The following is a 16,643-nucleotide window of genomic DNA, read 5'->3' as shown; positions in this document are numbered from 1 at the left end:
ATTGAAATCAATGCAAGTTTTGCTTCTGACTTCCATTGGAGCAAGCCCTCTGAAACTCAGGGTTATTTCACAACAGCAGAGTTTAAGATGAGTAAACTGCTAACAAGGCGACTCACGTAACGTGAAAAGTGCACTTATACAAGATTCCCAAATGCATGGGGTTGATTGTACTTGATCCTGAACTGGTGTTCACTTTCACACATCTATTATGTTGAAGTAATAAAGGAGATATTTAACATTACAAAATTTGTGCAGAGTAGCTACATCTCCCCCAGAACAGATTTGTTAATTTCCATACACAGTGTTTAAATAAAAAGGATAAACAGCTATTTTGATACAAATTAAAATGTATATTTGCAAAGGGCGTGTATCACTACTCTAGTTTTATTTAGTTTAATGTGACATTCCACAAGATTGAAATCATGTGAGTTAATTAAAACTATTGTAATTTGGTATCTAAAAAGTTTCATGTTTTTAAAAAGTTAAACCCTTTAGCTTTTCTTTCAGAACCAGAAGTTAATCTGTTTGAAGTTACATAAAATCATAGTTCTTAAAAAGGATACATAATACAGTTGCACCATTTTAATGGTGAGCACTCCAATACAATAAGCATTTCTTCCACAATAGTATTGGTAACAATATAGGCACATAGCGGCATGTAAATTACACATAGCAACCAGAACAGCAAAGGCACAAATCTGGATTTTTACCTTTCAAAGTGACGTTTAATTTACCAACAAAAATATTGTTCTATACTTCATGCAGAAGTTTTACATTTGTATTTAACAGCACAAAACCATTACAGAAATGCTGTCATCTGATAAAACAGGTCATTTAAATAAAAGATAGCAGCTCTTTGCATTGAGGAACTAATGTCTGAGATTAGAGGGCAATATATAAAATTCCACTTCAAAGGGTTTAGACGGTCTGAACCCTGTGAGCATCCTTTTGTCTACAAAAGTATTGTCTGGCAACTGAAAGTAATTACAAGTTTTCTAGTTTATTGTAGGTATGTATTTATTTTCCTCTATGTCTACACAAGAAGATCTGAAAGATTAAGATTATCTGTAAAACTATCAATTGTTTCTCCAATATAAAAGTAGATTTTAAACTTTAATATAAACTATACTTTCAAAACAAACTTAGGCATTACTTGAAGGAACCATTGTTTAAGTGTAACTGCTAGCTTATTTTTGTCATGAAGTCCCACTGATGACAGATCTCCTTTATCCACCATTAAGAATGCAGCCCTTAGCAACTCAAGGTTAAGTCTGTAATGCAGCAACTTTGAAGTTAATTCTGCCCACGGCTCCAAGAATACGACAGTTCTGCATTTTACATAGAAACATTACTATTAAGACAAGTAGAAAATGTGTGTTTACAAATGAAGATCTTCATAATTACTAAAAAAGACACGTTTCTTCTAATTTTCTTAACTAGCTCTTATATGCACCATTCCACATTGTGGAAAAGCTGAAATATGCAGTCTGGACTCACTCTACAAATTAAAGAAAAAAATGGAATTACAGGTATTGGCACAAATACTTACATTTACACCTGTACAAAATAAAATTGACAATCCTTTCCCACCAATTAGAGTAGAACATTCATCTGCTATCCAACAGGTACTTTCAAATATAGATTGCCTGATTAAATGTGTTAAGGTGGGAACACAATCTGAGAATAGTGGATGTGCCAAAAGTTCCAAACTGCTTTATCAGTGTTTAAATGGAGGGAGGAACCAGAAGTATGTCCAAAGAGTTCAGTGAAATAATTATTCTTGCAACTTCATGAGGTCACTGCAACTGCACTCTGTACGCCCCTATTAGCAACTTTACCTGTAAGAAGGAAAAAAATGCTTCAAATGACCATCCATATATCTTGCACAAAGGTAAAAGTACTGAGTAAAAGGGGAGGTGGAGGAAACTTGCTAGTAACTGAAGAAAATGCAGTTTATATAATCTGTACTTGGTGGATCAGAATTTTTTGGACCCATATTCTAAAGTGAACAGTTTGAAAATCAAAATTCAAAGGAAAGTACTTAACAATATTCTGAAGTGCCTTAAACATCCTCTGTTCATACAGCAAACAAATTTGTAAATTAACGTACTCCAAACCTTGACCAGGAGCTTCAATAGAATTACCTCTCTTTATCATGTTAGGCAGCAATCAAGTTTTTAGAAAAGCTTTTTGGATGAAATGCTGATGTATTTGATAGGCAGCATAATTAAATACCGGAGAACCTCATTACTCTGTAGTGCTAGAGTGAATAAGAACCACAACTCCTCCCAGAAGCGTTATTAGGACAGGATCAACCTATCATTACTCTTGTGACTGTTGTAATCACTGCAGGAACCATCTGGCAGCATCTAGCAGACTTTCTACACTTCTAAAAAGGAAATTGCACACCCTGACTTCAATGCAGGCTCTCGGGAACTGCTTCTGAACTTTCCATGGCACTGACACCAGTTACACAGGTTTAACAAAAGATGGCTGGTAGTTGCTCTGTGCCCACAATGTCATTCAGTGCACATCCAGTAGCTGCTACCTTTACTTGCTCCCTATTACTGACCTAGTAAACACCATTTGCAATATTTAGTCCAACTGCAATTTAAGCACTTCATTCTGGGGTATGAATTACTCTGGCTATTATTTATTCATGACGGAAATATTTCCATCTTCAAAGTGAATCTCATCAGCGGTGACCCTAAGTGACTTTTGGCAACATCACAGATAGACTGGGATAGGAGCTGAAAAAGGTTGTCAACTGAACTGAAGGGAAGGAAAATGAGGAACACTTTAAATAATGTTACATTTATAGGCCAGGCCTATAATTTGGAGTACTGAGACTCCTGGAAGAGAAAGACATTGGAACTTCTGTCAAAATAAAATCACTCTACCACCACCTCATTACATACATTTTGTACAGGTAAGCATGTCTCACCTTGGCAGTAGGCGCTTCTGTCAACCGTATAAAAAGCTTGTTAAGGCCTGTAACAGGACTGAAGGAATAAATAAAGTGACTATCCTAAAAGAAAAAATTACAATAAGTTAGTGTTGGTGTGTGGCAAACACTTCTCTGGGCACTTTGAGGTGAAATGCAGAAGCACTGAGAGACTGGAGTTAAGAACATCTCATCCATAGCTACAAGTGTATTTTTTGGAAAGATAGTTCTGAGACGACATTACTTAAGCCCTTTGGTGTAAGTACATCATTCTCTGTGAAGAAACAGAACTAGGGAATGTGATTATATTGAAGCACTAATGAAAGGTAAACTAAGGAATACAAGTTTAATTACTACAAATTTCAGCATAGTATACTTAATGCAAAGCAGTTTAACTCAAACTTAGTTCTTTCATGGCTAAGAGACTGGGATTCTTGAGCTTTTGAAATTCTCATGTCACTGATTGAAGCTGACCAGAAAAGGCACTAAGATTGACAATTTGCCCACTTCCTGCTCAACTCCCTACTGACAGCGTTTCACCTCTGATACCCTGATCTTCACTAGCCTTGAAGACTAGAAATGGCTACTAAATATTCCCATTTTCCTCTGTAGTTTCTCTATAGATCTTTCAACAGATTTTTTTTTTTTTTTTTTAAACAAAGAAATTGCAATTTACTATATTAAAAGGCCTGTCACAAGAAACATGCTGGGACTGAAGTACAATTCAAGTCCCTTGAAATTACACAGATTACAAGTTTGTTTTTTGTAGAGGTGCTATAAAAGCAGATTAACTAGTTCAATGGACAATACTTACCAAAAATACAGGAAGCTGGAATTTATCATTTAAAACCACTGCTTGCACACTGCATGGTCCACAGAGCCGAGCAATAACTTCTTTACCAAAGAAGTTTGAATGGAAAACAAATAGAAGAATTCCAGATCCTAAAGAGAAGACAATTTGATCAATTTCATAAAGAAAATGTGATTTATCTGAAATCAGAAGGTTTATGATTTTAAAAAGTTATACCCCCCTACCCAAACTGGTAAAGGAGAGCTAAAACTAGGTCCACTGTACCCTTGAATAAATCTTCATTTAGATGGAGGGTATTGTGGTTTTTGTTTTTAAATAAAACTTCACACTACTACACTGTACATTATTATAAGATCGCAATTTTGGTTTTTGATGTTGGCAAATATTGACAAATACTAAACTTTACTGCTTTGGTGATGCATAACCAGTCCATAGTGTTGCTGTTCAGAACCACAAAGATTCTAGACTCCCAAGCCAATGGAAAGCAAGCTCATTGCAGGACGACTGCCTTCGTCATTGGGGCAAGGTGTAGGATTAAAATGAAATTAAAGTTAGCTTAAGTTTGGTAATGGAAAAAAACGGTTACCTACCTTTTCGTAACTGTTGTTCTAGATGTGTTGTTCACGTCAATTCCACATTAGGTGTGCGTGTGCTGCATGCACGAACGTTGGAAACTTTTCCCTTCGTGGTACCCGTTGGGCCGGTGGGGCCCCCGCTTGAGTGGCGCCACTGCGCCGTGCATATATATCCCCGCTGGCCAGACCCCCTCCAGTTCCTTCTTGCCGGCAACTCCGACAGAGGGGTAGGAGGGCGGGTGGTGGAATGGACGTGAACACCACATCTCGAAGAACCACAGTTATGAAATGGTAGGTAACCGTTTTTTCTTCGAGTGCTTGTTCACGTCCATTCCACATTAGATGAATTACAAGCTTACCTTTGGAGGAGGGCAGGAGTCACGGAACAACTGATCGGAGGAGCGCCCCGCCAACCGCCGCGTCCTCTCGGGCCTGCTGGTTGACCGTGTAGTGGGTCGTGAAGGTATGCACCGACGACCAGGTGGCTGCTCTGCAGATCTCCTGGATCGGGACTTGTACCAGGAAGGCCACTGAAGCTGCTTGCGCCCTGGTCGAGTGGGCCGTGACCGCCGGGGCCGGAACATAGGTCATAACACACGCGAATGCAGTCTGTAATCCAGGAGGAGATTTGCTGCGCCGACATCGGGAGGCCTCTCATCCTCTCAGCCACTAACAGCTGCGTGGATTTACGAATGGGCTCGGTGCGTTCCAAGTAGAGCTGCACCTTGTCTTTATGAAACACTGTATATGGTGGTTCCAAGGTGAGCGCCCTCAGCTCAGATACCCTTCTGGCTGCAGTGATGGCCTCCAGGAAAGGTGGAGGAGGGAGCAGGTAGCGAGGGGCTCGAACAGGGGCCCAATGAGCTTAGAAAGGACTATGTTGAAATTCCATGGAGGGACTGGGGGGCTTGAGTAAAGGAACACCCGCTCCAGTCCTTTAAGAAACCTCCCCACCATTGGGTGGGAGAACACTGAGCCCTCTGAAAACCCTGGGCGGAAGGCAGAAATGGCCAGCAGATGCACCCTGATCGAGGACAGGGCCAGACCCTGCTGCTTGAGGTGCAGTAGATACTCTAGAATGGTCAGCACTGGATCCTGGTGTGGCTGAACCTGTTGGGGCCCACACCAGCACGACAACCTCTTCCACTTGGCCAGGTAAGTCGCCCTGGTAGAGGGCTTCTTACTACCATGTAGAACCTGCTGCACAGGAAGGGAGCACTGGCTCTCCAAAGCGTTCAGCCACAGAGCTTCCATGCAGTCAGATGCAGTGATTGCAGGTCGGGGTGGAGGAGCTGCCCTCCATCCTGCATGATGAGGTCCCGGTGCAGAGGCAGGGTTACCGGGGCTTCCGCCGACAGCTCCAGGAGCGTAGTGAACCAGTGCTGGGGGGGCCAGGCCGGGGCGACGAGGTTGACCGCTGCCCTGTCCCTGCGCACCTTGAGCAGGACTTTGTGCACCAGAGGAAGCGGGGAAAGGGCATATTTCAATTCCCCTCCCCACGGGATCGCAAAAGCGTCTGCTATTGAGCCTGGGCTGCAGCCCTGGAACGAGCAGAACTGCAGGCATTGGGCGTTGTCCTTGGTGGCAAACAGGTCTACCTGGGGAAACCCCCACTTGTGAAAGAGCGAAAACAAGATATCCGCTCTGAGCGTCCACTCGTGCATGCGGTACGACCTGCTGAAGTGGTCCGCCAGTTTGTTCCGCACCCCCGGGAGGTCTGACGCCTCGAGGTGGATGGTGTGGGCTATGCAAAAGTTCCAGAGGAGGAGAGCCTCGTGGCAGAGCGGTGAGGAACGGGCTCCGCCATGCTTGTTTACATAAAACATGGCGGTCATGTTGTCCGTCAGAACTGTCACGCTGTGACCACTCAAAGTGGCGTGAAAGGTCTGGCAGGCTAAACGAACCGCCCTGAGCTCCTTCACGTTGATATGGAGCAACCGCTCTGCTCCCGACCACAAACCCTGAGGTCCCCTAGCTGAGCACCCCATCCGAGGTCTGACGCGTCCGTCACAAGCGTCAGGTCCGGCTGTTGTGCGGCAAAGGGGATGCCTTCGCAAACCACTGTCTGGTACCGCCACCACCGCAAGGAGTCTAGCACATCCCCCGGGGCTGTCGCTACCAAGTCCATGGGGTCCCTGCCTGGGCAGTATACACGGGCGAGTCAAGCCTGCAGAGTCCTCAGTTTCAGTCTGGCATGCATGCATGCTGCCATGTGGCTCAGCAGCCTCAGGCAGCATCTGGCCGTCGTAGTGGGCAACTGGCACAGGGAGGTCACTGCCTGCTGGATGGCCAGGAATCGTGATACTGGAAGGCTCGCCTTTGCCTGTACCGCATCTAGGACCACCCCTATGAATTCCACCTTCTACGTTGGAATGAGGGTGGATTTGGGGACATTGACCAGGAGCCCCAGAGTGCGGAATAGTCTCAGGGCCACCTGTACGTGGGACTGAACCTCCTCTTTGGACCGGCCCACCAGGAGCCAGTCGTCGAGGTACGGTAAACTTGAATCCTCTGCCTCCGTAAGAAGGCCACCACTACCGCCATGCATTTTGTGAACACCTGTGGGGCCGCAGCTAGGCCAAATGGGAGAACCGTGAACTGGTAATGTTCTTGGTTCATGGTGAAACGCAGGAATCGGCGATGCGCTGGGTGGGAGGCGATATGAAAGTACGCGTCCTTCATGTCGAGGGCAGCGTACCAGTCCCCCAGATCCAGGGAAGGGATGATGGTGCCCAAAGAGACCATGCGGAACTGGGCCTTGACCAGGAATTTGTTGAGGCCGCATAGGTCTAGAAGGGTCAAAGGCCTCCTTTGGCCTTGGGAATGAGGAAGTATCGGGAGCAGAACCCTTTCCCCTTTAGGTCTTTCGGTACCATCTCTACCGCCCCCGCGTCTAGGAGTGTGAGAACCTCCTTTTGCAGGAGGTGCTCGTGAGAGGGGTCCCTGAAGAGGGACGGGGAAGGGAGGTGGGGAGTAGGCAGGGAGAAGAACTGCAGCATGTATCCGTTTCGCACCATGCATAACACCCAACGGTCCAACGTAATGCTGGACCATGCACGGGAGAAACGGGACAGGCAGTTCAGGAAACAAGGGACGGATCCGGTGGTTGGTCTGGTACGCTATCCTTGAGCGCACCTTCAAAAGCCTGGTTTAGGGCCCAGCTGGGACTTATGTTGGCCTTGGCTTTGGCCCGGCCTATTGGAGCTATTATTATTATTACGTCGCCTCCTGTTATCCCCGCTTCGCCTGCAGTAGGGCTCGTGCCTAAGATGAGGCTGGTAGTGACGCTGAGGAGGCGGCTGCGGCTTGAAGGGCTTCCTTTGAGTCGCTGGGGTGTGCATACCCAGCGATTTGAGTGTAGCCCTCGAGTCCTTGAGGCTATGTAGCTTTGCGTCCGTCTGGTCCGAAAAGAGCCCGGACCCTTCGAAGGGGAGGTCCTGGAGCGAGTTCTGGACCTCAGGCGGCAGACCTGAAGCCATGCCGAGCGTCGCATGACCACGCCAGACGTGACTGTCCTGGCCGCCGCATCCGCTGAATCCAAGAATGCCTGGAGAGAGGTCTTTGCTACGGCCATGCCTTCGTCCACCAGTGCCGTGAACTCCTGCTGGGAACCCTGCAGGAGCTTATCCTTAACCTTCCCCACTGCCGCCCAGGAGTTGAAGTTATGCCTGTTGAGGATGGCCTGCTGGTTAGCAATCCTCAACTGGAGGCCCCCTGAGGAATATACCTTCCTGCCAAACAGGTCCAGGAGCTTCACTTCCTTGGCCTTGGGGGCCAGGGCCTGCTGCCCATGGTGCTCTTTTTCGTTTACCGCCGAGACTACCAGGGAACATGGGCTTGGGTGGCAAAACAAGAAGTCGTACCTCTTTGATGGGGCAACGTACTTGCACTCCGCACTTTTGGCTGTTGGAGCGCTGGAGGCCGGGGTCTGCCATATAGTCTTATAGTTCGACTGTATGGTCTTAATGAGCGGAAGCGCTATTCTGGATGGACCTTCTGGGCTCAGAATGTCCATCATGGGGTCCCCCTGCTCAACCGTCGCCTCGGCCTGCAACCCCAAGTTATGAGCAACCTTACGCAGTAGCTCTTGATGGGCTTTGTGGTCTATTGGCGGAGGCACTAATACTGCTGTGCCTGCTACTGCTTCATCCGGGGATGACAAGGAGGTCAGCAGCTGCTCAGCTTCCTCCTGCTGGTCCCCTTCCCCTGCGGGAGGGGCTTCCGGCTCGGGCCGGGACAGCTGACCTTGGGGCAGCACCAGACTCTGTGCAGGTGGTCTGGACACCGTAGCTTCCCGCACGGAGGAGCATCGGTGCGGGGACCGGTGCACTGAGTAGCTGGCCCTGGAGGGAGCTCCTTGCCGCTGGTGGTAGGCCCAAGGGGTCCAGAAGGGCCAGTGTCCTGGCAGTCCCCACTGGGGTTGCCACCCAGCCTGGTGTTCTCTGTTGTCCGGTGCGGATAACTTTATCGGCCCAAGTCGGAGCCGGACTTCAGCGACGCCGAACGCGAAGGCCACGGCGATGCCGTCGATCTGTGCCGGCGGGAGGTCGACAAGCGGCTTCTTGCCAATCGGGAACAGGACTGGTACCGCTGCTCCCGGGACCGGTATCGGTGCTCCCGAGACCTGGACCAGGACCAGGACCCGTGACTTCTGGAAGCCTTCGGCGATGACCAGCTCGCCTTCTCCGGGTGCCGGAGAGCGTCGGGTCCCTTGCACTAACCCCGTGCGCTGACTCGCCTCCGGTACTGAGACTTCCCTCTGCGTCAGGGGTAACTGAGAGTCCACAGACTCTGAGCTCGACTGGGACCAACGCCGGGAGCGATGCCAGGTCCTCGAACGGCGCACCATTGCTGGCTTTCCCCTCGATGGCATCCTGGGCCCGGGTGCCGGAGGCTTCTCCCTGGTCAGGAGGGGGCTCACCACCGACAACCCAATGAGATCCTTCGCCGCCTCAAAGGTGTCAGGTGTGGAGGGTTGATCTATTACTCCCTCGAGCCCGTCGTCCTCACGGAGTTTACTTGGGGCTGGACTCAGTGGGACTTGTGGCACCGGTACAGCATCCATCATGCTCTTCCCGGTGCCCGGGCCCTTAGATGGCTCCCGTCTCCTTTGTGGGGTCTTTTGCCGACTCCGGGGCACTCCACACCAAGGAGGCTGGAGCCAGCGTCGGGTGCTCTGGCCCCGATGGCTGCAGGGCGGCCTCCATCAACAACTGCTTCAAACGAATGTCTCTCTTTCTTTGTTCTAGGCTTAAACGCCTTGCAAATCTTACACCTCTCTATTTGGTGTGCTTCCCCCAGGCAACGTAGACAGGAGTCGTGGGGGTCACTAACCGGCATAGGCTTGCGGCACGTGGCGCAAGCCTTAAACCCGTGAGCGGGTGCTGGAAGCCTCCAAGCACCTAATCTGTTAAGTGTCCACAACAAGGGAATGCTAATGAACTGATAGCAGTTAAGTACTCTAAAGCTAAGGGATTGCTTCTCCTACGAGAGCAAGAGGTTGTTCCAACGCCACCATGGACGGTAAGAAGGAACTGGAGAGGGTTGGGCCAGCTGGGATATATATGCACGGCGCAGTGGTGCCACTCAGGCGGGGGCCCCGCCGGCCCGACGGGTACCGCTAAGGGAAGTTTCCGACGCTCGTGCACGCAGTGCGTGCACACCTAATGTGGAATGGACGTGAACAAGCACTCAAAGAAGAATGTATGTTGTGAAGAAAGACCCTGACTAATAAGTAGAAGGAAGGCCTCGAAAAATAACGAGTTAAAAGGCCAAAAGGAATGAAGTAGGGAGGATGTTTGGTTCAAAAAATAACTAATGAAATAAGGGGAAGTTTCTGAAAACATGGAATTCATGGTTAAATTAGCGTTGTGTAATACCATACATTGTTTTAACTGCAAATTAGAAACAGATTCTAATCTTACCTTCTGGCACATTCTGTGGGGGTTTATAGTTGAAATCCATAGAAAAATCTGGTCCTTCACAGAGACGATGACATGCAATCGGAAAGACAGGCTCCAGCAAGGCAAGACGAGCTTCAAAGTAATCCCTAATTGCATCTTCTGCTACTCTTGAGAGCCTAAATAAGCGAACAAATGATGCTTATAGTAGATTTAGACCAACTGTATTCCCTTCTAGATAAGGATCCTATCACTGTACAAAGTAACAGATGTACACAGAAGCACAGAAGGATTCTAGATGGCAAGATTTAGGATTCTTAATTCCAAAAGCGAATACATCCTGCTTTACATTTAAAAGGAGATATCCCAATTCCTGGAAATGAAGAGCTGCTATCAAATTTTATCAGGAATCTAGTTTGGTTGTGAGATTTGCTTGCTTATGTCTGATCTGCAGATGTTAAATACCACAATGAGCCTCAGACAGGTACACCACAAAATCTTCAAAAAATTCAAACTGGTGACAGTTCTGGAAAGTTCTCCAATATAGAAACAAAATTCCAACAACAGGAAATACTCAGCCCCCTCGGAATAACTCAATGGCCAAGCAGAGACAGCATCTCTACCAGCAGTGCTACTGTAGTGATTAGCACTTTGCTTGCAGCCAGGCTGATTTGCAGTTTTACTTATGATGCTGCATGTGAGAACAGACAGTTCCCAATTCATGTTGAGTAAATATTCAATTTAAGAGAGATGACTCCCACTGAAGAGTTAATTTGTGCAGTGACTGTGATGAGGGAGTCAGACAAAGCCTTTCTACTAGCAGCAGACAACCGAACTTTCAAAGGGAAAGACAGCATCTGGCAATAATATTTAGCATTTTAGACCTTTGCAAGTAGGTTTTAAACACCCACGTGAAACAGGGAATCTTGAAACCGACGGGGTTAAATGACTTAACCAAGGTCAGAGGTGGAATTAGAACTCTGGGGTTCCTGGTTCTCAACTTTAGAGATGCTAGTTTTCATTTAAAGCTTTAGATTATTCCTATTCAGTGATGACCCTCTCCCTGTCTGTGGTCGTTGAGATTATCTCCAGAACTCAAACTAAAACCTCTGGTTTTATCATGAGAGGCCTAGAGGGAAAATAGTGAGTTCTGGATCTGAAGGACTTTTAGGATTTGGAAGGGCCTAGTTTGCTTGATATTGGTCTATTTGTTTAGTTTTAATTGTTTCTTCCCCTCTACCTAGCAGTGCTACAAGATATTAGTCAACTAATAAGCAGACAGAAGGGCAGGTGGGAATAACTACTGTGGGTGCTATTAAATAAGAGTGCCCCCAGAGCACTACACGGGCACATTTTTATAAAGTGAAATACATTAGCCCATGCTGCTTGTCAGTTGCCTCCTCATTCTGCACTTTTATTCAAGGTTTCAAAAAAATGGTTGGGTTACCTATCTCTATGTGATTTTGGTACCGCTTAATTTATTTTTTTTCTGCCAAGGGGAAACTTGCATTTTTTCCTAGCATTTCTCTGACTTTCTTCTCAGTGACTTAAGCCAAAATCATGAAGCACATCTGAAGTTTTAGACAATAAAGAACTACACAGACTACTTACGTTTCCAAATGACTCTTGAGCAGGTCATACACCAGTACGTTATTACACTGTTTAGCAAAATGAAGTGCACTGTTCTGATGCTTTGACAAAATGTTACAATCTGCTCCACTTTCAATCATAAGTCGTACTATGTCAGAGTTCCCTCTCTTACACGCCTACACATGAAAAAACACACACGTGAAGTAGCAAAATACTCCGTAATGAGAACTGAATCACAGCAGAATCAGCATTTTAAAAACTAATTGGGGATTGAGGAGTTCATAAAATTGAACTCAATCACAATATTTACAGATTACACTCCAGTACTTTTAATTCTTTCTGGATGTTAATTTCATATTTTAATGACAAGTCTCCTACTTATAAACCTATTATACATGGCAGCCATATTCTTTATGGTTCCCTCTAAATAGATTATGCTGTACACAAAAGTTATGCATTTCACTTAGCATGGACAACCTAACCCTAGTATGAGAAATTCAACATATGGAATTCCTTGCGAGAGCTCATGTAATGGGTCACTGGATAGAACATTAAATACAGTCCACCTGTCTGACCGTTCTTCCCAGGTTGTATGCAGCGTAGCTGTAGCCATGTCATTCCCAGGATATTGGAGAGAGAAGGTGGGGGAGGTAATATCTTTTGTTGGACCAACTTCCGTTGGTGAGCGAGAGAAGCTTCCAAACCACACAGAGCTCTTCTTCAGGCCTGGGAAAGATACTCCCATCATCACAGCAAAATGCAAAGTAGAACAATATCATACTCAAAGGAAACCTGCACAGCACTTTCAAAAGACGAGCCTGGGAGCTTAAATTCATTACTCTGCTAGATACTAAAAATCATGAACTGAACAGAAACACTGAATTTATGGCTTACAACAACACTCTTTTTGTCTTATGGCTGCAGAGGTGTTAATGGGCCACTCTACCTTGAGCAGTCCCTTACAATATGTCAGGGGTCGGCAACCTACGGCACGCGAGCCGATTCTGAGTGGCATGCTGCCTGCCCGATGAGAGAAGGAAGAGGAGGAGGAGGGGCCGGAAAGCGCCACGCTGGGGGAAGAAGGGGTAGGAGGGAAGCTTGGTCCTGCGACAGCCAAGCTCCCCCCCTCCCCCGTTTCTCCCCACAACGTGGTGCATTCTGGTCCCTCCCCCTCCCTCTCCCTGCCGACGACGGCCCTTGCGAGGGGGAGGGGAGCGGAGCCGAGCCGAGCGGCAGCGTGCTCCGTAGAGGAGGCAGAGAGAGGTAGGGACGGGCCTTGGGGAAGGGGGTGGAACAGGGCATATCCCTCCCAGCCCCCTGCCATGAGCTGCTCAGGGCAGGGGGCTGGGAGCACCCCCACGACCCGAGCACCCCAGCCCTCTGCCCTGACCCCCCCACACACACCCAGCCTTCTGCCCTGCACCCCCCCCCCCCTCCACCCCCCAGCCCTGACCTCCCCCCAACATCCAGCCTTCTGCCCTGCACCCCCCACACACCCTCTAGCCTTCTGCCCTGCACCTCCACACACACCCCAGCCCTCTGCCCTGACCTCGAGTTGCCCCGCTCAGCCCGCTGCAGGCCTAGGTGAACAGAACCCTAGGCTGGAAGTGGGCTGAGCAGGCTCGCGGCGTAAGATCAGCATTTTAATTTAATTTTAAAGGAAGCTTCTTAAACATTTTGAAAACCTTGTTTACTTTACATACAACAATAGTTTAGTTATATAATATAGACTTATAGAGACAGACCTTCTAAAAAACGTTAACATGTATTACCAGCACGCGAAACCTTAAATTAAAGTGAATAAATGAAGACTCGGCACACCACTTCTGAAAGGTTGCCTACCCCTGCAATATGTGCTTGCTACTTACGCTAAACAACCTGTTTCTCCTTGCATTTTGCTGTGAATCTGGGAGTACCTACCTTTCCCAGATCTGAAGAAGAGTGTGTCTTGAAAGCTTGTCTCTCTTGCTAATATAAGTTGGCACAATAAAAGACATTACCTCATCAACCTTGTTCTTCCCAGGGACATTCAGGGTCTCAGCATTTCCCCATTACAACACTGACCAACCTTCTCTTGCTAGAAAACAAGTATAGGAAAACCCTACTCTGGGTTATCACCTGAAGGCAAAAATAATTGGGTGTGGGGGCATCTCTCACTTTTTGGAGTTTTTGCCTTCCTGCTGAGGAACCAAACTGGCCTGCAAACCTTAACTCACATTCTCTTGATCTGGGAAATGAAGAGGGAAACCAACCTGCAGTTAAACCTGTGTGCAGATGACATGTATTTTGGGATTACATGCAACATGCAACTTTAGTGTTGCATTATCATAAGCTTTTCCATTTAGTAAGAGATGCATTAGCACACTGACAAAGATTACTGCACTAATGACAGTGGTCTGAGGGCTTTGACACAAACAGTAGATCTTTGTCCTATATTTAAAGCCTAAAATGTGGTTTGAGAAAGAAGACCACGGAAACAGACCTGGCCACAGACATATCTGTACATATCACATTGTCGTCCTCCTATAGTATGTTTCCTAAAATGCTGAATATTAGACAATATCAAACAATGTCAGGACAAAACGGCATTTACCTTCATTAAAGCAGTTTCACCATTGCTCTGCTGGACATTAAGATAAGCCCCAGCTTCCAAAAGAATAGCCACTGTAGTTAGAAAGTTCTTAAAAAAGAAAGAATAGAACAGAACAGTTAAACTTTAAATTTAAAAATATTTCAAACAGTAAGCTAAATACAGAATGTAGAATGACTAAAATTTTAGTAGCGTCTAAAGACCCTAAAATAAGGCATCAAATTGGTACTGCATTGCTCCTGGATGTCAGGTTCATCTGCAAGCTTTTAACAGCCCTGCCCCCCCCCCCAACTCATCCCCTCCCAAAAAGTCGTGAACAGGAGGATTTTCATTCTAAATTAAGATAAGATAATTCTTCATGAATAGCTAACTTCCAAATGAAATAACTGACACTTTTTGTTACATATAAAACTTTACAGTAAGGTGTTTTATCATTTGAAGTTTCAAATAAATTGATACTGTCTTATTTCATTTACTTAAACATAGTAAGAAAATGATTAAATAAAACAGAAGTTTTGTCATAGGATCAAGGTTACCTGCTTTGTCAGGGTAAGTCTTGACAAGCAGCAGTTTGATATTTACAATATTCATACGTTCATATTGCAACAGATTGTCTTCATTAACTACATTCAAAAATATCAGTTGAAGGTCAGCAGTCAACTAACCAATCTGAGTAGCTGGCGCAGATGCAAATTTGGAACAAATACTTCAGTTAACTTAGATGCAGCAAGCTGAGCAATGAGAGTTTGAACTTAAAGTAAAGGCCAAGATGTAGGAATACAGTTAAAGGAAACTGACCTTTTCAGCTGCGTGTATCAATGCAGTTGTTCCATTTTTCTGTCTACAGTTGACTTTAGCTCCTTTTCTGATAAGGAGCCGGAGGAGGTCATCATGCCCTCCCGCAGCAGCCAGCATCACTAGCGTCATTCCACTTGAATCCTGCAACAATTGTTTACTTTTCAGTCACAAACCTACAAATGGGAGCCTGTTTACACTAACTACACCTGCAAAGGCACCCAGTTACAACACAGTTCCATGTAAGTATAGGTTGGACCATGATGATGTCTCTGAAATGTGCTACAATCTCTGACAGCCCAGAGCTTCAGCACAGTTCAGGGATGCCATCATGGATCATCTACATTTAAAAAAAAAAAAAAAAAGGTAAAGAATAAGTAAAAGGGGCTAGGGGGGGACAAGTGCACTATAACCAGGCCACATTGAAATCATTCCCACTAGCTCTGGCATAGATATAATGTATCCTCCTGGTTAGCAAGACTTACCAAATTTAGTGTAAATACTGTATTTAGTTGCAAATCAACATGTTGTAATGGATACCAGCCAATGAATCAACATTTCTTTAGGAAAATAACTAAAAAGTACAGATGCAAAACAAGATTAAAACCCATGATTTAATCAATGTTTCCTGCTTGCTGATTTAAATCATGATGAAAATCAGTGATTTAAGTCAATCTATTTCTCATGCTTATGTTTTAGAAGTACATACATTTTAGGAATACTTGTCAAGTTTTACAGCATATAGTCATTTGCAATAGAATCGAACCCCCAAAGAGTTAACTGCCTGTTTTAGTTAAAGGAAATGGAGGAGAGATCAATAACCATTCAAAATACCCAAAACGCAACTATATGTGTATGCTAAATATAAGCTAGTCAGATTTAAAAACCAAATATCTGAAAGTTAGTTCCTGCTTACCTGCCAATTTAGAGTCTAGGGTTCTACTTAAGTGCATTTATAATATTGAACTATGCACATATTTGCTTACCAATTTCAAATCAGAACAGTTTAACCTGAAGAGCTCTATGTAAAGTCTCCTCTTCCCTACACTGGATTTGTACAAAATTTCCCTTCAATACTTCCTCTTTACAGAGATTACCTCTTGATCCAGATTATATTCTTCATTTGAATTAAGCGCCATCTTTACTGTAACATAGTCTCCATTTTTAACAGCATCCCTCAGTAGAGCTGAAAGAAAATTTGTTCAATTGGTATATTCACTTTAGAACACCAGATAAGAAATTTTTCCCCTCTTCCCAAAAATTACTTACTACTCGATATTGGTTCTGTTGAAGAGTGAGTCTCATCTTCTCCATCCAAATGCTTCTGAAAGTCTTCCAGGGTCAGCCATTCTAACTGCATGTCCATGCCCAAACTCAAGACTTGCTGCCTGCCATCTATCATACAAACCCCAAACGAGTTACTTGTTTTGTATAGCCA

At 45.6% G+C, this 16,643-nt stretch overlaps 1 protein-coding gene across 1 annotated transcript in view; it reads right to left on the bottom strand.

Annotated features, from left to right (window-relative positions):
• Nucleotides 1–374: 374 nt before the first annotated feature.
• The window catches only part of MPHOSPH8 (M-phase phosphoprotein 8), a 35,905-nt gene continuing 19,636 nt past the window's right edge, over nt 375–16,643 (bottom strand). Inside the window, exons 6-14 of the mRNA XM_026653407.1 lie at nt 16,475–16,600; nt 16,303–16,391; nt 15,209–15,349; nt 14,414–14,500; nt 11,842–11,996; nt 10,255–10,409; nt 3,759–3,886; nt 2,945–3,028; nt 375–1,838 (exon numbers count right to left, since the gene is read on the bottom strand). Coding sequence (XP_026509192.1) covers nt 1,797–1,838; nt 2,945–3,028; nt 3,759–3,886; nt 10,255–10,409; nt 11,842–11,996; nt 14,414–14,500; nt 15,209–15,349; nt 16,303–16,391; nt 16,475–16,600 — 1,007 coding nt within the window. The 3' untranslated portion in view covers nt 375–1,796. The remainder of the gene's footprint in view (nt 1,839–2,944; nt 3,029–3,758; nt 3,887–10,254; nt 10,410–11,841; nt 11,997–14,413; nt 14,501–15,208; nt 15,350–16,302; nt 16,392–16,474; nt 16,601–16,643) is intronic.

This window comes from Terrapene carolina, unplaced genomic scaffold (assembly GCF_002925995.2).
Source record: "Terrapene carolina triunguis isolate 2854851 unplaced genomic scaffold, T_m_triunguis-2.0 Scaffold138, whole genome shotgun sequence".
Lineage (NCBI taxonomy): Eukaryota > Metazoa > Chordata > Testudines > Emydidae > Terrapene > Terrapene triunguis.
The sequence above is the reverse complement of the archived record's forward strand: the minus strand, read 5'-3'. Positions and strand labels throughout refer to the sequence as shown.